The 22,697-nt window shown below is 33.1% G+C and overlaps 1 protein-coding gene across 4 annotated transcripts; it reads right to left on the bottom strand.

The window, feature by feature from the left end:
* Positions 1 to 265: 265 nt before the first annotated feature.
* Positions 266 to 20,584, bottom strand: LOC148281677 (uncharacterized). Of its 4 annotated transcripts, none has more exons than XM_088226294.1 (3): positions 20,144 to 20,584; positions 19,942 to 20,019; positions 266 to 1,232 (listed from the first exon to the last, which is right to left on the bottom strand). In XM_088226294.1, the coding sequence occupies exons 2-3, from the start codon at positions 19,990 to 19,992 to the stop codon at positions 1,113 to 1,115; spliced, it is 171 nt and encodes a 56-aa protein (XP_088082420.1). In that variant the 5' UTR covers positions 19,993 to 20,019; positions 20,144 to 20,584; the 3' UTR covers positions 266 to 1,112. The 4 variants fall into 4 exon arrangements, with proteins under 4 accessions (XP_088082420.1, XP_088082421.1, XP_088082419.1 ...); XM_088226295.1 differs by having other exon boundaries at positions 20,252 to 20,584; XM_088226293.1 differs by having other exon boundaries at positions 20,559 to 20,584.
* Between the last annotated feature and the right edge of the window lie 2,113 nt (positions 20,585 to 22,697).

The raw sequence follows: 22,697 nt of genomic DNA, 5'->3' as shown, positions 1-22,697 counted from the left end.
TAACCAATTTTCCATAGCGCTGAACTACCTCACTGTCCAAGGGGTTATTATATCTTAAATAATTATAAGAGGTTTGTATTTTTGTTAGAATTCCATTGTAATTAAATAATACTGTAAGTTTAGACAAACTAAACCTAAATTATTAATAAAAACTGCTACAGTTCACATTCACTTTTATTTATTTAATTAATTTACACTTCTACTCTCCGATTTCCAAAATACAAGAATACAGTAAAAAAAAAAGAGACGAAATAAAACTGCAGTATAAAAGGAAAATAATATTTATTTACTAAAAAGACTTCTTTAGATCAAATAAAAGATCCTTTTTCACAAGTGAGCGACGGTTTAAATCATAACACAAGAGGCATTTGTACTAAACTAAAAAAAGCATCTCCCCTCGACATTTCTAAACGCCCTACATATAAATATACACAAAACTTACATTAGACAAGCGTTAAAGGCTATATTTTCGCAATATTAATAATTTACTTTGGTATCATTTGCAGATAATACTCGAAAGTTAAAAATACGCAACAAAGGAGACGAGTTTCATGCTCATTTTGTTTAATATACAAGGCCGTCCGACTCGCGCAGTCGGTGTGATTCTACGCATGCGAAAAATGCAAAAATACTATAAATTCTTATGTAAAACGACCCGATCATCGCGCCGTAGAATCACCCCAAACAGAATCAGACGGCCTGGTGATTTTCGCGAGTTTTTAAATACATACAAATTAAATTTAATCAAACTATCACATTTTTAGCAAAAAATACTCTCCAGCTTTGCCTAACATTACGAGGGAACATACACAGTGGCATTTTGAGCTTTAAAATAAATACAGATTGAAAATAAAGCCACGATCAATGCAATTTTGCGAATTTAAACGACGTTCAAAAGATCTTTAAGTATTTCTCGGCGCAAATTGATCATTAGAATTAAGATGAACTTTGCTGAATGAGGAGGTTGAAGCGTAGCGGGCATCTGTCGACGCCGCAGAGTTCGGCAGTTAATTGAATATTTGATTTCGAAGCTAATGTTGGTTTATTACTGATCTGCGGTTGTTGTCTTCTAGAATAATTTGTGGTTTTCTTGTGTCTCGATTCGGAGGCGCTCACAGGAGACGCGGCCGCTGGTGATTCAGCATCTGCTTCATACTGAAGGTGGAGAGCGCCAGGCCCGTGAAGGCGAGGAAGGCGGCGGAGCGGAAGACCAGCCTGTCGGGAGACGGGTGCTAAAACAAACAACAAAAAAAAACATTAATTTCATATTTAAAGCTGGATCGAAGACGTGACAGCAGCAGTCTCAAAGACAAATGTCTATATATTTTATTGTTGTATTTGAAATATATTTGACTTATACTCTATCTCTCATTAGATTATCAAAAGCAGTATATGGTGAGTGGTGTAATCAAAATTTCATTAAAAACTAACTGATATTATAGGAGATAAAGTGATTTTTATAAAAGTAGTAATTATTACATTTTTTGCCTCTGCGTTAACATGTTATATTGTTTGTAGCGAAGCCTGCACTAGACATGTAAAATAAATTTAAACCAATGAACCATTAGAGGTTTGATAAATGAGGCAGTTTTAAAATAAATTACAACAATATTTTACGTTATTTTATTTGGAATCATAATTATGTATTTATGAACTTATCAAGGCTTTTTAGGCTATGCCCGTGTCAAGCCACAATAAATAACAATAAAAATACATGGTAAAATTAAATAGATCAAATTATTATGACATAGAATAAAAAAAAAGGTAAATGTAATAAATAATCAAATTCCAAAGAATACAATGCAAAAAAGATAATCAGAAATATTTTTTTTTTTTTTTTTTTTTTATTTAAATCTTAAAGTAGGGCACACATATCATACATATTGTTATGTGTGTTCTAATAATAACATTGCAAATATATTTAATTTATAAATCACATATGTCTTGACCATTATTTTAAATTTTGATATGTTTTTTTCTTCATAAATATTTTTTTCCATTTCGTAATACTTTTTAATTGAATTTTGTGACTTTGCCTTTTTCCTAAATGGAAGTCTAATTTTGTTCTTTTCTCTAGTATTGTGATCGTGTTCATGCTGGTTCCGATCAATTTTTTTCCAAAATTCTGTTTTTTTATTAGAATTTATAATTTTATGAACAAATATCATTGTATTGTAAAATATTCTTTGTTTATATGTTGATAATTTCATTTCATTTACCATCGACTTTACCCTCGTATATCTGTTTTTTTTCAAAATGATTCTAAAGGCTTTATTTTGTAATACAGTTAGTTTATCTATGTTTTCTTTGTTTGATAAAAATAAAATGCCACTATATTAATTATACAAATTAGGAAGCACACATAATCAAACATACAAAATAGTAGTATCATTAAAATCGACAAAATAATAGTAAATTATAGTAGTATTAAAAAAAAACAAAATAAGAGCATCATTGAAATTAACAGAAAAAGAATATATATATAAAAGCATAATTGTAATGATAATTAAGATATATGTTCTCGAAACTCACTCAATACTATTATAGTAAGAAATAGGAGCAATAAATCATATGCCAAATAATAGTACGTACTAAATTAAATTAAACAAAAATACATAATGAAAAAAAACATAAAAATTATCAATATATACACAAAAGCAAATAAAAGTAAAAAGTATGGAAGGAAAGCAGATTTGTAAATTTTTGCTAATCTCGAACTTTAAAAAAATTGACCACCTCGTCTATACTACTGTATACAGTACCACTCAATGTGTCGTAAATTGTGAAACATCTTTTTCCCCATTAAATACATCCTTGACTTGAAAATTAAAAACTTGTTTGAAAGATATGTTTTATTAATAGATTCATTTACATATGTAAATAATACCAAATGTCACAACCGCATTCAAATCAGTTACATTGCAAAAGCATCTAAATCATCATTCCATGACTTGGTTTGACAGAGTCGGGGGATTTTGAGCATCAAGGCACGAAGTATTACACGGTACATGGGTTTTGGCAATATTTATTATATTATTTAAGTTATCTTTATTTATTTATTTAATACAATAGTGTTAAAAAATGTTTAGATCCGAACATTGTGTAAGGTAAGCATTATCGAAACTCTGCGTCGGACATGTAGAGCGAATGGACAGCGAAAGAACGCCTAAAAATATTTACAATGCGAACGTTGATGGATGCAGAAATAGAGGAAGACATGACCAAATCCAACAAATACTTGAAGATGGACGTAAGTCGGAATAATCGGCGCGCGTGCATGAGACGATGTACGAATGTAGAGGAAGCGAGATCTGTACGCAAAGAGTGATGTGGCATTCAATCCTCTCTGCCTACCCTTACGGAGAAAAGGCGTGATGGTTTGTTTGTTTCATCATCATTCTGTTTCCACACCTAATGGTGCATAGGGTACTGCATTGGTGCACCAATCGCAGTGTATCTTGATATTTTTTTTTACATGAAGGTAAGATGGTCAGTGTTACGCTTCGGGTGCCAGTCCAGGTACTATGAAATATTCTAGTGAGAAAACACCCTTTCATTTGAACATTTCATATCAACCGTGTTGGGAATTGAACCCCAGACCTCTAGCGTGAGAGGCATATGCGCTGACCATAACACCGCGAGGCCGACCTGAAGAATACAAGTTGTCTACTTTAGTATTAAAAAAAAAGAAAATTATAAGGGGCTTTAAATTGTTTTATAATTTGTAAAAGTTTTCTGTAATGATATTGATTCCTCGTGGTGTAATGGTCGGCGCAATTGCCTACCAACGCAAGAGGTCTCGTGTTTGATTCCCGACTTGGTTGATATGAAATATTTATTCAAAATGGTATTTTCACACTAGAATATTTCATAGTCCCTGATCTGGCACCCGAAGCGTAAGACTGATCATCTTACCTTCACGTAAAAAAAGATCAAGATACGCTGCGATTGGTGTACCAATGCAATGCCCTATGCACCATTAGGTGTGGAAACGAAATGATGATGATGTAAACAAACAAACCATCACGCCCTTTCTCCGTAAGGGTAGGCAGAGAGGATTGAATGCCACATCACTCTTTGCGTACAGATCTCGCTTCCTCTACATTCGTACATCTTCTCATGCACGCGCGCCGATTATTCCGACTTTACACGTCCATATTCAAGTAATTGTTGGATTTGGTCATGCCATGTCTTTCTCGGTCTTCCTCTATTTCTGCATCCATCAACATTCGCATTGTAAATATTTTTAGCCGTTCTTTCGCTGTCCATTCGCTCTACATGTCCGACGCAGAGTTTCTTGATTTTGTCGATAGTGTTTATCCCAGCCTTATGATCAAGATACGCTGCGATTGGTGCACCAATTCAGTGCCCTATGCACCATTAGGTGATGATTGATTTCTCGAAATAAAAATAAAATTCACAAACTGGACGCGACTATTTTTTTAAACGTGTATTTTTTTTATCGATTATCCGCGATATCTTATCTACCCGGCAAATCGAGAGTTGGCCTCAATAAATTTGTGGCGCCACAATTAAGGTCACTACTACATAACACTAGTCTCCGTTTCTAAAAATGCATCCCACAAGTCCACGGGTAAACAAGACGAAAGTGATATTTTTCTGATGCGTACACTCCCAAGGTGAGTAAACAAAAAGATTAAGGCGGAAGAAAAGACGCTGCGCGGCGTGGCGTTTCTCAATGCAGAACTGCGTTTCAAGAGGATATGCAACGGTAGAGCGGTTTAAAGCAGGAATAGGTATTTGAATATAGTTTTTCTGTCACTCTTTCGCAGATGCCTCCCCGAACGGACTGATTACGCCCGACAAAATCGAGGTCTCGTATTCCCGTTTTGCGCATCCCAAAACTGAACCGATTTTGATTTTTTTTTAAAAACAGTCGCTGAAAAAAAAATCTGCGTTGGTATGTTCAGCTTTTAAAAATAGTCATGTTATTTGTACACCTTGCGTCCGAAGGCGGCAGATAAAACGAGGCGCTTTTCAGGGTTTTTATATGGTCCTAGTTCCTATAAAAGACAATTTATTAAAAAAATCCATTAACCCGACCCAAGAGTTTGGAATTCGAAATTTTGGCCGTAAATTCCAATGCGGAAATTCAAGAACGCAACAGAATAGTTTGGAATTCGAATTATTTGCCGTAAATTCCAATGCGGAAATTCAAAATTGTGACAGAAGAGTTTGGAATTCGAACTTTTCGCCGTAAATTCCAATGCGGAAATTCAAGAACGCAACAGAATAGTTTGGAATTCGAATTATTTGCCGTAAATTCCAATGCGGAAATTCAAAATTGTGACAGAAGAGTTTGGAATTCGAACTTTTCGCCGTAAATTCCAATGCGGAAATTCAAGAACGCAACAGAATAGTTTGGAATTCGAATTATTTGCCGTAAATTCCAATGCGGAAATTCAAAATTGTGACAGAAGAGTTTGGAATTCGAACTTTTCGCCGTAAATTCCAATGCGGAAATTCAAGAAGATTGGAATTCGAATTTTTCGCCGCAAATTCCAATGCGGAAATTCATGAACGCGACCCAAGAGTTAGGAATAGGAATTCGATTTTATTTACCGGTGCGTTTTTCAATGTCGATATGTGTAAACATGCTACAAGATTTCCAAATTCGAATATTCCTTAAGGTTTTTCATTGCAAGTACGTACAGTAAAACTCCGCTTATCCGAACGCCAGTCATTTGGATTTCCAAATATCAGGAAACAAAAATATACGAGAAGTTTTTAATTAAAATTTAATTGTGCAATGAACTTCGCTGGACATGTTTAATAACGTTTCTAATGTGGTTCCGATTCGCTGTATTATTTCAAATCTGGCACTCATTAATCCGGATAAATTGAATCTTACTGTACCAATGTTTTTGTATTGAAATATTTACGGCATTTTTAGATGTTGTCAATTATCCGAACTCTGACTACACGAATTTCAGAAAAAAAAAATTAAGACGGAAACGTTCTGCGATTCGTAAAAATAATGACTTAGCTGCCCGAAAACGGACAATGACAGTCAAACAGCTCACTTTGACCGAGATGTTCAGCAAGCAATGACTTTCATTTACAGTACGGTACGTACATACTGTACGATAGTCCTTAAAATATAGCTTGATTAAAATGACAGCTGCCAAACTAATGTGACTAGTGATGGAAAGTGCTGATCACTGACCATGTATCGATCAAATCGATTTTAGCTGATTTTAAACATTTATGTTGATTTATATGTCAAGTATTGTATTAAAAAAAATAATTAACATGCCGGATACAAATGATTTTTCATGTGTCAATATATTGACACATGAAAAATCATATAAATCACTCCTTAGACGTCACTACAAAGTTATGTCGTCACTTTTGCTGACAACTTTCATTCTAATTTTTATTTATTTTTTTTTTTATTTAATAGCATAATTATACATTTTTACAATTAAAAAAAAAAATTCACTCGTTATATTTTTACTAAAACTAAAATCCCACCAAGCCAATTTTTGTAGCTTGTTGGTGAAGATTATATTTATACTGACTTAATAATATTATTTACATTTATAAAAACAATGAATAACAGATGAAAATTAACAGCCGGAAAGATGAAAAAGAGAAGATAAACATGTTTATACAAATATATAAATTTATTTTTTAAATACAAGAAAATATATGAAAAATTAAAATATTTACACCTAAGCTACTATTCATATATAAACTCTTGATCGAGTAATCAAGCTTTATTTTAAGGAGTATAATGTACAGCGCTTGTAATTATGCTTAAATGCTCATTTTTCATTTTCAATAATTTCATTTCAACATACATACAGTAATTAATGAAAAAAATACCCCTTTTTCAGAAAAAAATCCAACTATCCGAATGGGGCCTGGTCCTAATTGTACTCTCCCTTTTAAGAAAATCGTGAACATTTATACGCGTCAGTTTTCATGCAAAAATCGCCACTACGCATTTCGATCGTATACTATTATTATCTTCTCTCTGACGTCGTTCGCTAAATACAACACGTTCAGTGCATTTAAATAAGATTATGCGGATTAAAACATTGTTGTATCGCGTATAATATACAATAATGCGACCAAGAACGGACTCGCGCGAAAGGAAATAGGAAATAATCCGAGCCAAGCGCCGATCAACGTGACGTAACAGTATATCGTATTTGAACCCGCGATAGATTATTGTCCACAATGATAAAAATCGTGCGTTGAACAGTGGTTTTTTTTTCGCCTGATTTCGTCGTTCGTAAGCCTGTCATACCGCAGAGTGTATGCGTACCAACTACTGCTTCACAAAATTATGAGAGGAATAGTTGACTGTACAGAACTACTTAGTTTAATAACAATACATGTGCCAGCCGGGATTTGTGGACGGTACCACCTGTTTCATGTACCAATAAGTAAAACATCGTGTGTTAAAAATCCATTTTTTTCGTAGGGCATTTTCAGTGTACAATACAAAATTTAAAGATATAGATTACACAAAACAAACATCACTGTCAGATTTAAAATGTACACTTTAAATTTTTTTTTTGTTTATTTTTCCATACATATAATTACAAAAATACACTTAAGAAAAATATATCTTAAAATAAGGCTTTAACATGAATTGGAAAAAATGCCCACAAAGACTTCAGCGTCTGAGCGTGCGCCATTCCTTTTTTAATTATTAAAAAGTTTATCTTTATAAATATAATTCCTCTGTACGTGTGATGTCACCGTACTCCTCCTAAACGGCTTAACCGATTAACGTGCGGTTTTTTGTGAAACATAGATCTTTGCGCTGTGCGTGTTCGTAGATATTAAAATCTTCAATCGAATGTGTACAAAAAAAGTTAGGAGCATAAATGTTTTATTCATTGATCTACCAGGGTTGCATTCAAGGAGAATGTCTTTGCAAAAAATGGAAAGATGTTGTTTTTTTGTGTATAAAAAAATGTTTGTTTTTGAATGTTTACAAACAGCATTTGTTTTTTGTGGATCTCAATTAGATTCTTTACTTAAATTCCTTATAATTTCTACCCATTTATTTCTTTTTATTAGATTTTTGGTAGCACTAAAATAAAATTAAATTCAATACATTTTTAAAAATCGTATTCCTACATAAGTACACCACTTTGTTGGTGAGACGGCCGGAGTTTGAAGTTTGCAAAAAGAATGCCATATTTGAAAAAAATATATTTTATGTTTTGGAATTCAACCATAAGTACCTACTGAAATTTAATATTTTTTGAATATCAACAATTTTTAGTTTTGGAATTTAATCACAAACATGTACCTAGATGAAAAGTATTTTTCCAAGATGATAGCAGGCAAGCCAACGTTCGGGCAGGACAACGTCTGTCGGGTCCGCTAGTATATATATATATATTTACATATACATATAATTTTTGACAATTACCAAGACAATATGCTTAACGATCGTCTGTCTTTATCTACCAAGCGATTATAAAGCCAGCTCCTTTAACGTCTCGATACGTACACTCTGGAAGATAGTAAAACAGACGAAAAAATATAATAACTAATTCCTTTTTTTATAGTGGCAACTTTCTTACGCCTAGATACTCTTATACGTTAATAGGGCAGAATCAAGGGACATTATTTTTTGCATCCTGGCTATGAGCATTATGGCTAGCCACTCGTTTCCGAAACTGACTGTTATGTCAGAATTTAATTTGACTTCAAAATGAACTTATTTCTCTCCCATATTTTAATAAAAAAAAGTGCCAACCTGAAAACGATAAAAAAATTAGGTAAATCGTAATTGGAAGGAAAAAAATGCTCGGTGAAACAAAATTGTTGTCTCTTTTAATGCGTAGATGAACGTATCGAGGGGTTCTAGACCCGTCGGTACAAACCGATGTGCTTACATCAAAACATGATGGTGGGGGGATCGGTAGCGTATCTTAGTAATCGGTCGAGAGAATTTTATCTTCAACTATGACGTCATACTAAAGCAATGTCATTTCAGTGCGTGGACATGTATACTGCGACTTACGCTTCCCCTTGTTTCATATCGATGTATCTACCAAAAACTTGAAGGCGGAGGGTCGGTAGTGATCTTCGTAATCGCCAGAGAGAATTTATCTTCAAACATGCACTATCCTGGATTCAAACTAAAGATATGAACTCTTTTTTTCTATGATTTATTTTGTTGCCCTTTAATAATAAGGAATATTTTTGTGTTTTTTAAAAATATTTTTTATTTCCTTTTTTAATTACTATAAAAAAAAAAACATATTATCTTTTACAGAATATTTTATTTTTTCTTTCTTATATTACACAAAAATATGATAACTGTCCATTATTTATTATAGGAGCAAAAATTCATTTACATTTTCTTGTATACCCACGAACAGGCCATGCCTTTGTGGGATTTTTTGTTTACTATTTTTACTATTAATATGTATTTCATTGCTATGTAACTATGCTTTTTTTTTTGAATACTCTGTTTTATCACTTATGTTTATTGTAAAAAAACAACAAAAAAATATTTTAAAAAAAATTTTAAAAAAAAAACCTATACCGGACCATATTGGAGCGCAGTTTATTGAGCAAGTTTATCAATATGAATATTTAGGATGCTGGCTGAATGATAAATGGGATCACTCGCAAGAGATCAAAGTCAGAATAGAGGTGGCGCGAGGCTGCTTTTTCAGGATGCGTGACCTTCTTTGCAGTAGAGACTTTAATTTAGACCCCCGAATGCGCATTACTCGATGTTACGTCTTCTCAGTACTTTTTTACGGCGTCGAAACGTGGACACTCACCCAAAACACTTCAAAAAAGATCGAAGCCTTTGAAATGTGGTGCTACAGGAGGATATTAAAAATCTCCTGGGTGGATAGTCCGAAACGATGATGTTCTCCGACGGATGGAAAAAGATAAAGAGGTACTGACGACCATAAAGAAAAGAAAACTCGAGTACTTTGGGCATGCGGTGAGAGGCGAAAAATAAAACATTTTACAAGTCATTCTACAGGGAAGGATTGAAGGAAGACGCAGTGCAGGTAGAAGGCGCATCTCTTGGCTTAAGAACTTGCGCGACGCGTTCCATTGCAGCACTCAGTCCTTGTTCAGGGCAGCTGCCAACAAAGTAAGAATCGCGATGATGATTTCCAACCTCCATCGGGGAGAGGAACCATAAGAAGATACCGTCATGGTGAAGATATGACGGCCCTATCTTCCCACCGAGGCCCTGATGGGGCACAATTACAATAATAACTGTTTTAGCACTTGCAGAAATCCGGGGCCCGAGGAGGGTGCTCCTCGATGTATGCCATAACCGAGGAATACGTGAGTAATGGTCACGTTGTCTTTATTTTGGCAAACTATCAAACATTCGAAAGCACGCGACGCTAATCCAACGCTTCTGTGTTTACAAAAAAGCCGGGAACAATTATTTTAAATGCGAATCGACTTCATCACATGTCTTGAAATTCTTTAAGATCACAACTACCGTGTTTCCACCAGTGGCGAATGGTGATTTTATTAACAGGTAAGCTATAAAAAATATCATATATTTGTACCTACATAGGAGGTACATAATATAATGCAAGTAATAAAAACTATAAATTGATATTTTTCTGTGGTTCTGTGAGGTACAACAACTCTCATCCATGAAATCAACTCAAACGATGTAACTTCGTGATATATTATATTATATACATATATTACCCATTACTTTAATATATAATTTATTAAAAATAAATAAAAAATGCCACTATGAATTCAGTCGATATTAGGTATTTATTTATAATATATATATACGGCCTAAGCCAATTACAACAGTTACATGAAGAAACATAAATGCAAGAAACTGAACAAAAAGAACATAAAACTATTTAGCAAAGACAACAAGGGCAAAACAATAATTGTATACAATATATTTAAAAAAACGAAAGACCAAAAACTTTGAGCTAAACCATGCCAATCCAACTTCATCCCACACTGTTTAGTCGCGCAGAGATCTACGAAAAGCCGGAAGATCTATCCCAAAAAATTTCAAATCGTGTGATGAATTGACTAATCTACACATTCTGGACATTGGGGCATAAAAACCAAAGTTGCTCTTAGAAGATTTTATAAATAGCAGAATTTTACTTCTGGTGACACGGTTGGGAACATGAAAAGAAATTGATTGCAACAGAGATGGGACATCACTTAAAGCATTAAGTATTTTGAAAATGTATTCAATTGAAATGTCAACTGGCCGCATTGTTCTAGTAATTAATAGTGATAAAAACGGCCGCGTGGAGTGCTATATGTCCTGCAATATGACGCATGAAAGTAATTATGGTCTTATGTCAAAAGTACCATCTAAAAAAAAAATAGTCCTTAAGAAACAATGTTTGAAATACTTTTTTCCAAATCAAGAATCTTCAAATAATTTGTGTAATCTGCAAGTTTAATCTAGGAGAAAAAACCCGCACTGGGGTTAATACATTCAAAATAAAGTATACTTATTTGTATGAAAAAATAAGCTGGAATAATCGGCTAGTTTCTTGGCTCACCGCAGGCGCTGGGCGCGCTTTATTAAAATTAATATTTATATTAGGATAAAAATACAAACGGTGGAAATGCATACATGCCCTTCGGTTCTGCCTGCTGTTGACATGGCCAGGCTTAAGATTTTGGTTTATCTGATCATGCCACGTCTTCCTTGGTCGTCCTCGTCTCACGTTACCGTCCATTTTAGCCAGATTTTAATTTTTTACTTTTATTTTTTCCATTATAAACTATAATTAATAATAAAAATAATGTGACCGTGCCGAGGACACTTAACAATATACTTTTTAAAAATAGTTTTAAATTTGAGAATAAACAAAAAAGACTCACTTAAATAAACAGAGAAAATTAACCAAATGTTCAGACAGTTTTAAACACTACGTATTTATGTTTATAATTAATTTATGTACATCTATATTATTTATATTACAAAACGCACAATGAAAGAACAAAAACATAACATAAACTATACACTTGTGGATATATACATTTAAGTTTACAACGATTTAAACGAGCACTAAATAAATAGTCCAGATCTTGTCTCGATGTCCCTTATGTTTGTCAATGCTTCTTTCTTTTTTCTTTAAATGTTTTAAACTATTCTTTTATTGTAATATTTAAACCTTATAAATTGTATACATGGACAATGTCCGTTAATAAATAAATAAATAAATAAATAATAAATATACCTGTGTTACCATTCTTCCGTCATCCATTCGTTCTACATTTTTTAACATATTATTCTCTAGATTAATATCTTTATAATTATTTTTATATATACCTAATTTTACCTTTTGTCGGCCTCGTGGTGTAATGGTCAGCGCGTTAACCTGCCATGCAAGAGGTCTCGGGTTCGATTCCCGACACGGCTGATGAGAAATATTTATTTAAATGGGTGTTTTCACACAAGAATATTTCATAGTCCCTGGACTGGTACCTGAAGCGTCAGACTGATCATCTTACCTTCATGTAACAAAAATCATCAAGGTACGCTGCGATTGGTGTACCAATGCAGTGCCCTATGCACCATTAGGTGCGGAAAGGGAACGATGACGATGATGATGAATTTTACCTTATTATTTTAATTATTTTTATATGTATGAATTAAACTGTTCAATTTTGTAATGTACATATACAGGGTGTTCTTTAAACCTTGTCACATCCGAAACTACGATGATCAGTATGGGCAAGAAGACATATTAGCATATTAAAAAAAAAATTTAGAGCGAAAAAAATAAAAAACAAATGGTTGCGTACTTCTGCAGGGGAGTAGCGAGGGGGGCTCCGCCGCGCGGTTGACGGTATATCAGACTCCCCCCTCCTCGTTTCTCCCCTGCAGAAGTAAGGAACCATTTGTTTTTTTTTAAATATTTTATTTTTGTAAATTTTATTAGTTCTAAAAAAATATTTTAATGTGCCAATATGTCTTCTTGCTCATACTGATCATCGTGGTTTCGGATGTGACAGGGTTTAAAGAATACCCTGTAATAATAATAATAATGTATGGATAATTTATACAGCGCCATTTTTGTGAAAATCACCCCAAGGGCGCTGTACAATAAATAAATATCCCAACACGTCTTGCAGCTACAGAGCGCATGGGCGGTTGGGATTCTAGTTCCTCGTCTCCAATTATGATATATATGAGCTAGATAACAGAACGTCTTGCAGCTACAGAGCGCATGGACAATAAGAAATCTAGCTCCTATTTACATTTTTATATTAAAATTTTTTATTTGACAATGAAGTTTAGAGTTTAAGTGATATTTTAAAAAAAGGAAACAAAAAGCAAATTTATAAAATTAGAAGTTAGATAACAACAAGTCTTGCAGCTACTGAGCGCATGGACGGTTGAAATTCTAGACCCCATTTACTAAATTAGTTTGTCATTATTATTACTATGGATAACTTATAGCGCCAGTTTCGTAATAAAATACCTCAAGGGCGCTTTACATAGTGAATATGAATTAATAAAATTGAAATTGACCAAACCATCTCAGAGATCATTTCTTAATCTTATCAATTATACTCGACTCAGATTTACGCTCTCGCCTGACTTCATCATTCGTTACCCTGTCATACATTGATTTCCGACACATTCGCATTTCGGCCGCGTTCGCTCGACTTCCATCCTTCCCCTGCCATCTCTCAGGTGCTCAAACGTCTAGATCTCGTCAGCATGCGCGGTTGGAACAAGCATTATGGGCAAAGCCGAGAAAGGAGTGCTGCGTTGGTCGTATAGAGCGAATAGACAGCAAAATAGACAGATGCTTGGACTAGAGAGAGATAATTATTCTTATGCTGAAATAGAGTCAATGTTAAATATTTCTAGTCTACAAAAACGTAGAACTAATATTGACTGCATATATATGTTCGGCATACTAAATGGTATAATCGATGTTCCATCATTACTGGGACAAGTAAAATTCAATATTCCGACTCGTAGATTGAGAAACAATGAAGTACTGTTCATCGATCAGCATAGAACAAACTATGGCCTAAATCCTCCAATGACCCGCCTTTGTCGTATTGTTAACTCAAGACAGGATCTGGACTTTTTTGGTTTAAGTTTACAACGATTTAAACGAGCACTAAATAAATAGTCCAGATCTTGTCTCGATGTCCCTTATGTTTGTCAATGCTTCTTTCTTTTTTCTTTAAATGTTTTAAACTACTCTTTTATTGTAATATTTAAATCTTATAAATTGTATACATGGACAATGTCCGTTAATAAATAAATAAATAAATAAAAGAACGGCTAAAAATAATTACGATGCGAAAGATGAGGGATGCAGAAAACGAGGAAGACTAAAAAGAACATGGCGCCATCGAATTTAACAAATACTAAAAAGGACATCTCAAAAGTCGGATAAATTATATCTATTATGTGAAGAGGAAGCTAGGCTTACATGGTTCCGTTGTTGTTTATAGTATATTTTATACTAAGACTTATATCGTATGTAGGTATTTGAATCGACTTTCTCGTCTAATAGTCAATCAAACGACGTTATATTTTAAAGTAAATTACTTATCTTATTTTTTTAACTATTTTATTTATTTAAACACTACAGTTTACATACTTTATGCATAAGGGCGGGTATATTGCCTTAAGGCAATTCCTTCGTACCTACCCAAACCGTTCAATTCGAGAAAATCAGTGGTATATGAACAACACAAAATATTGATAAAAATATTTTTTTTTTTTTTAAGAAGTGAAAATTTACTAAATATCTGCACTATACTTTGAAGAGAGGAGGTGGTAAAGAGGGAAGGAAAAGGGGAGGAAAAGCTGAAATATTTAGGAAATGACGTTTCATTCGTGATTCGAATGTAAAAAAAGTAGGGACGTCTCTACCATTAGTGGGTAAATCATTCTATAATCGTAATTAGCATGTATTGTAGTTGAGTTCTATAGATAAAATTGATGTTTCAAATCCATACATAAGTATCGGGACTGAAACTCCGTTGTGCACTGCCAGTTTAGCTTCGATTGGCATATTTTTATCAATTACTGTGCTTAGTGCGCCGTTCATTTCGTTGCCTCGCTCATTTGATTATGTAATGGGTATCTATTTTGGTTCCGTCAATTTCAATGTAGAGACGCGCAAAACATTATTATGTCGCAATTTATTTCTTAAGTTCAACAGACAAGTACGGCATTTTTATTTACTTTTAATAGAACCGGATTGTGGTCCCGTGGCTAGCGTAGCTGTAATTTTTGTTTTTTTTTTCGACCGGTAAAATATTTGTTTTGAAAGCACCTCCCCATCCGATTATTCCGCACTGTAATATTGATTGGGCTAATGCGAAGTAAATTAATTTTAATTTTCTATAGTCAATATATTTCTTAATCTAATGAATCGTGGGTATTATGCGAAAAAGCACTAAGTCAAAATTATGATGTTTTGACTTAATGTGAGGTTATACTGTTGAAAAAATACTTAACAATCTGCAAAAACGCACTAATTCCTATCTGCACTACAAGTCGAGATATTTTCTGTATTATTATTATTATGGATAACTTATATAGCGCCATTTTCGTAATAAAATACCTCAAGGGCGCTTTACATAGTGATTCTTTTAAATTTGTAATTTAATTAAAATTATTTATTTTGCTGTCACATGCTACGGATTTATTCAAATGATTTAGAGAACAAGTAGGTTTTAAGTTGTTTCCGAAACATCACTTTACTTTCACAGCCTCGCACCTCTGCTGGGAGAGCATTCCATGCCATAGGGCCTGCGACCGCAAATGCGCGTTCACTAAATTAAGTGCGCTGTTTGCGTAGAGGTATAATAACTTTTCCTCTCGCCGTAGACGTAGCTGATCTAAGCGTGAGACGCCTGTCAGCTAGTTCATCTGGAATGCGTAGTTCCCTTAGATATTCCGGAGCCGAGTTGTGCAGTGACTTATACATAAGCCAACAGAGTTTGTATTCGACCCTCTGCGGAAAACGTAGCCAGTGTAGTTCCCGAAGTAGTGGAGTGATATGACTGAACTTAGAGATTCCGAAAATAAGTCTCGCTGCGGCATTCAATACAGATTGCAGGCGAGTCATTGTCATGTAATAAGCCAATAGAACATAAATCCAACAATGTTTGAGTATGTCCAAATGCTTGCAGACTGGCTGGATCCTCTCCCTAGGGAGTTGTTCATATTTAAATATATTTCAACAGAGAGGGAAAATGTTTTTGAGAACAAAAACGTTTTCCCTCTCTTCTTTCCTTTCCTTTTAGTCATTCTTTCGCTGTCCATTCGCTCTACATGTCCAAACCAACGCAGCACCCCTTTCTTGATTCTGTCAATAATGCATGTCTCAGCCTTACACACTTCGCGGATCTCGACATTTGTGCACCTGTCATACATCGTTTTACCACACATTCGCCTGAGGGATCGCATTTCGACAGCATTCAACCTACTTTCATCATTATTTTTCCAATTCCATACTTCGCTCCCATACATTAGAGTTGGAACTAGAACTCCGATGTGAACTGCTAGTTTAGCCTCCTGCGATAAATATTTCATATTTTTATTATTATTTTTATAATTATATTACACACACGAAATTATAATTTATGCAAAGTTGCATTGACTATCTAACTAGGGTTATTTATCCCGTTTTAAGAAGGTCAAAAAATATATAAAAACAGTCATCAATATATAGAAAAAGTTATGAAGGTAGTGGAAAAAGAGAAAAACAAAGTAAAAAAATTAAGCAAAAACGCAGTAAAACGTAGTAAAAACAAAGTAATATCGTCATCATTCCCTTTCCACACCTAATGGATTGGTACACCAATCGCAGTATATCTCGATCAATTTTGTAACATGAAGGTAAGGTGATCAGTCTCACGCTTAAGGTACCAGTCCAGGGACTGTGAAATATTGCAGAGTGAAAAAACCCTTTTTTGAATAAATATTTCATGTCGACCATGCCGGGAATTGAGCCCGCATGGTAGGCAAACGCGCTGACCATCACACCACGCGGCCGACTAATAAATGGCAAAGTAATAAATGTAGTGAAAATATAGTAAAAAATGCAGTGAAAACATAATAAAAAAACATTAAAACAATAATAAAAAAAATAAATTAAAACCCAGTATAATGTGAAGTAAAAACAGAATACATAGTAATAAGATGTTTGTTAATATTTTGAGTTTGTCCAATTTTTTGTAGACAAGGACTGGATTCAACTCCCTGGGGAGCTGTTTATATTAACATATTACAACAGAGATGAAGAACATTTAAGAGAAGGTAATATAGAAGTCCAGGCATCTACAGGGCTTATGACCTGTCAATGGCTGGTTTAAGTGGCCACTTTACACACTGTGTAACATTCACCATTCTGCCTATATTTGAACATCTATATTCCTTCAATTTTTTCATCTGTTGATGTTTGTGAAGTTAACAAGCTGAAACCTTTATTTATGCGTGTGAGATAAATCTAATTAGCTAGTTAATTAGCTAATTAACTAGTTATTGAGTTCTATCTTCTTTCTAATATTTTACTGTAAGTTTCTCTTTTCTGTTAAATAGGCACCATCAGGTTTTGGTGGGTTTTTCTGTTAGTGACTATTTCAATTTATGTTGAAATTTTTGTTGGTTTGGATATGCGTTTATTTTTACAATTGATATTTTGATGTTATTCTTGTATTTATATTTTTGTTGTCTATTGTTTGTATCTATATTGTTATTCCTTTCTGTTTATGTTTTTCTTGTTTATTAATGTAACTTGTTTTTGGCCGATGTTATTAAGTTTTGGTAGAACGTCAAATAAAAAAAAAAATATTTTAAAAAAACAGCAAAATACCGAGTAAAAAGAGAGAAAAACATACCTAGTAAAAAAAACATTGTAAAAACAAATAAAAAAGTAATGAGGATCTTTTTTTTTAAATTTATTTATTTACAATTTTAAAAAACCCGTTAGGGTTACATTATAAATTTAATATTGTCTAGTCATTTTATGTCTCGTCTAGTCTAGTTAGTTCAGTCATCATGTGCTTTTTCAGATTGATTTTAAATTTGTCTCCATTAAAAGTTTTCAAGTAGTAAGGTAGGTCGTTGTAGTGTTTAAGTCCATTATGTAGTATTTTTGAATGTCCTGTGTTTGTCTTTGCTTTTTCAATATGATAGTGTTTTTGTTGTCTGGTGTTATATTTATGTATGTCAGCATTTTTGACTAATATTATGTCGTCGTCTTGTATGTTTCCCAGTGTTATTTTGTGAAAAAATTAAATCAGTAAAAAACTAAAAATATATATTAACAATTCATATTAAAACATGTGTTGTCCATCTAACAGTCACCATCAACCCCTCAGACTCTCTGCGACCAATTTCTCTGAGGAAAATAGTCAGTAATTTCTTTAGCTTGTGGCTCTTGCAACATTTCCATGGTTCTGGCATTTTATTACATGGCTTTTGTCTTATGTAGGAGTATTGTCTCTGTGCTAAAGAAGTTCTAACCATTTGTTGTGATATCAGATCATATTTCAGCACGTATATTAGTTTTCTCATTCTATTTACAATATTCTTTATTTGCTCCTTCCATTTTATACGGACAAAAGAGTATGGTTTACTAATAAACCCACCTAAAACACAAATTATGTTTGCGGGTAATCAAAGATTGCTTAGTAAGCTAGACGTATCTTCATTTAATCCTCTTAATGTCAATGGTACCAATATTCAATACAGGAAATCCGTAAACAGTCTAGGAGTACAGATGGATGAACATCTCTGCTGGCGAGCTCATACTAATGAATTAAGCCGCTAAATATTTTTCAGTCTCAATCACTTAGAAGGTTGCAAAAATTCTTACCCATTAGTACTAAATGCACTCTGGTACAAGCATTACTACTGCCCATTCTAGATTACGCTGATGTTTCCATGACTGATTTAAGCTGTGAGCAACTCGATAAACTTGAACGACTTCAGAATACATGAATAAGGTACATTTTTGGTCTTAGGAAATATGACCACATTTCTGATTATCGTAGGCAACTGAAATGGCTCAAAATTAGACAGCGGAGAGACTATCACTCCCTCTCACTTCTGTTCAATGTACTTCATAGTCCTAACGCTCCTATATATCTGTGTGAACAATTTCAACGCTTATCAGTTCATGGTTTACCTCTTCGTTCTAATTCTTAAGGCACTCTCTTAATACCCATCCACAATTCCTCTTTCTTCTCTAACTCATATAGTGTCCATGCAGCTCGACTGTGGAATCATCTCCCATCCACCATCAAAGATGTTACTACATTATCTCTGCTTAAATCACGTCTGAAGAAACATCTCCTTTCTCTTCCTTAATCTCTCCTCCTTTCCTTTTTCGCATTGAGTAATAGTTTTGATTTAAGGTAATTTATAAACGACTGTGTTTATTTCAATTTTTATATATCTTTAGCTTTTTAAAAAAAAATTCTATTGAATATGTTCTGCAACTTGAATTATAAAAATTAAACTTTTATTTTATTGGTTGGTTGGAAGAAATTGCCATTTGGCAATAAGCCTGCTAATGTACAAACAACATTAGGTACAAAAAGTTAATTAAAAAAAAATATTTTTATAAATTATAATGCCTAAATATTTTATGCTATTTATTTTTACAATGTAGATCTTTTATCTTCCCTAGTCAGTCTCATCTTAGGAAGCCTGTAATCGCCTCCACTTCTTGTCTGATGATTGTGTAAGTATTGCAATTGACACTATTTCTCGTGTCAATTCAAACAAATCAGTTTTAAATTTGTATCTGAATGTAGTAGGTAGGTATGTGAATTTACCAAACAAAATATTTTTGCCATCTAGTTAGACGATTTTCAAAGGTTTAAAAATATTTTTAATAACCAGTGGGTAACCGGATTAAACGTTTGTTATTTAAACCGCTGATAAGTTAGAAATACGGTTAAAAAATAACTATTTACCTGTGAATACGACAGTCTCAAAGCCAGCAGTGCAACTTGCGTGGTCTTCATCGCGAAGTTTGACAGCAACTGCAGCTCCTTGGAAATAACAAATCTATTTTAAAAACACCTATGAATATAAAGCACTCGTTAAAGACTATTTTTAACACAAGAAAACGCCGATAAGTTGCAAAATTGTCGAAAGAAAGGAAGCAAATATCACCTCCTGTCGCTGACTGAATATTGCTTTTTTTTCTATGGCGGAACACACGAATGTTCGGTTCTGATTTGAAAACAGAATAAGCACTTAGTTGTTTTAAACTAAATTTACCTAACTAGGTAAGAACGCACTTTTTCGTTCAATGTTCGGACCAAACTGCGCTCTGCCTTGTACGTACTTATTTCTTATCTATTTTAGGACAGATTGAACACAAAGTGCAACATTCAGTTTACATAACCTGAAGCAGCGTAGTTTGCACAGTGAATTGACGCGTCAAACAGTTATATTTTTAGTTGAAATTAGTACTGAAATACATGTTGTAAAATTGTGAACACAAGAAACTTAAATTCATGCAATTTTGTTAGGAATTTAGCGAGTAAAATGGATTTAAATGTGCATACAAAACAGAAACACTCACCTCCTTTGACAAGATAAAATTAAAAGAAATGCTGGTGGCGCGCAGTGGCAAAAATGTGAATCATAATCAAAACAGATGTTTGAATTTCAAGAGCGAAATGTTGCACGTGGGCGTATTTTGGTTTGATCCTTCACTAACATGATGAACGTTGTATTTTAGTTACATAAATATCCGCTAGACCATGCTTTTTTAAATATTGATAAATTTGTTGCAATCTGTTTGGAACAAAAATGATTTCTTACGAAGTTTCTCGAAAATGCATTAAAAATTAATAAAAATAAACTGACAAATTTAAATATGAACAACTCCCTAGGGAGAAATTCCAGCCAGTCTGCAAGCATTTGGACATACTCAAAACATTGTTAAAAATAAACTGCTTTGAAAAGTTACAGATTCCTGTGAACAATATTAATAATATTTAAAGCTTTTACTTTGTTGTCAAACATTCAATTCAGTCTACCATCACGCCATTTCCCCGTAGGCGTAGGCAGAGAGAATGGACCGCCACACATGTCTATCCTGGCGTACATTTTTTATGTATATTTCATTTTTACTTTCTATGTTTATTCATTTACATGTGTTTTATTTTTCTTTTTAATACTAGTATTTTACACGTATCTTATTTAAAAAAAAATATAAATGGTATATTCAGTAATTTATTTTTGTTCTTCAATTTTTAATTACTATCGATATATTTTCAAATTTGTATTTAATCTTCAATTTTTATTACTTTCGGTATGTTTTCAAATTTATATTTTTGTTTAATTTCTTTATAACTAATTTTATAATGTGTATTTGTGGTTCAATTTTTATTATTATCGGTATGTTTTACAATTGATAATAATTATGTCTCATTTATTTACTATTAATGGCATATTTTCTAACTTTTTTTTATGATTCAATTTTTATTATTATTACTTGCATGTTTTCTAATTTATATTTATATTGATTTTTTATAATGTTATTATTATTCTTTGAATTTATTAAGCATCATTTAATGAAATTAAAAAAAAAAAAAACACATGAAACAAATAAGGTCCTTCCTAAACACAGGAATTTCCTAGCTAGTCAGGACCTGAAACAAATAAACTCTGTACATTTTAAAACTGTGAAATACATAAATAAATACATTCCTAGCTTCTTCCACATTCATACATCTTGTCATTCATGCCCTTCAGCTTTGTCTGCTTTTGACATGACCATACTTAAGATTTTTGTTTATCTGACCATGCCACGTCTTTTTTGGTCGTATTCGTCTCACGTTACCGTCCATTTTCTCTATTTTCGCTATATATACTTGTTTTACCATTCTTTCGTCGTCCATTCGTTCTAAATGGCCAAACCATCGCAGAAACCCTTTCTTAATCTTATCAATTGTACTTGACTCAGATTTACAGTCTCGCATTTGAATAAATGTTTTATTAAATATTTGTATATAGGTAGGTAACTATATCCACAAACGCATCCAATTTTTTACCAAATAATATCAAATCTGATTTTTATACAAGCTACAAAAAGTGGCTTGGTGGGATTTTAGTTTTAGTAAAAATATAACAAGTGAATTTTTTTATAAATTGTAAAAATGTATAATTATGCTATTAAATAAAATAAAAATTAAAAAAAAATACAAATAACAATATTGGTAACTTATTGCTTAATAATAAAGGTTAAAAAAAATTATTGAATAATTCATGTGTTTACCAATTAAAATGCAATTCTTGTCCTTCAGTTTACGTTGGAAGAACATAAAAAAATATATTCGTGTTTAAGAACATAATATGAGAGTTGTCTTCACAATAACAATTTCTCAAAATTCGCAAATCACCTAATCAATTTTAATCATGACTTTAACAAAGATACAGGAGTTAAAATTTTACATAAAAATAATAGAGGGTTAAAAATAAATAATATGGAAATATTTCACATCAATAATCAAACAACCTTTCAATATAGCTCATTAAACGATGTTTTATTGTAATCTTAACATTTCATCTTAACATTTTTTTTTGCACCACAACAGGCCAGGAGGCCTAATTACAGTGGTGAATTACATCACAGAGCACCCAGGCTTGAGAAAAATCACATTTTTAATTTTTGTGTTCTCACCGGGAATCGAACCCGGAACCTTCCGTGCGTGAG

The sequence above is a fragment of the Micrasema longulum genome, unplaced genomic scaffold, assembly GCF_059751315.1.
Source record: "Micrasema longulum isolate JH-2025_06_02 unplaced genomic scaffold, ASM5975131v1 h1tg000420l, whole genome shotgun sequence".
Lineage (NCBI taxonomy): Eukaryota > Metazoa > Arthropoda > Insecta > Trichoptera > Brachycentridae > Micrasema > Micrasema longulum.
Note: the sequence above shows the minus strand (reverse complement) of the source record. Positions and strands in the feature narration are given on the sequence as shown.

What these genes read in the sequence shown, in the direction of transcription:
- LOC148281677 (XM_088226294.1), bottom strand. Translation starts at nt 19,992, where the DNA reads ATGAAGACCACGCAAGTTGCACTGCTGGCTTTGAGACTGTCGTATTCA. An exon ending in TGAGACTGTCGTATTCACAG is followed by an intron (nt 1,233 to 19,941) that starts GTAAATAGTTAT and finishes TGTTTGTTTTAG; the next exon opens with CACCCGTCTCCCGACAGGCT.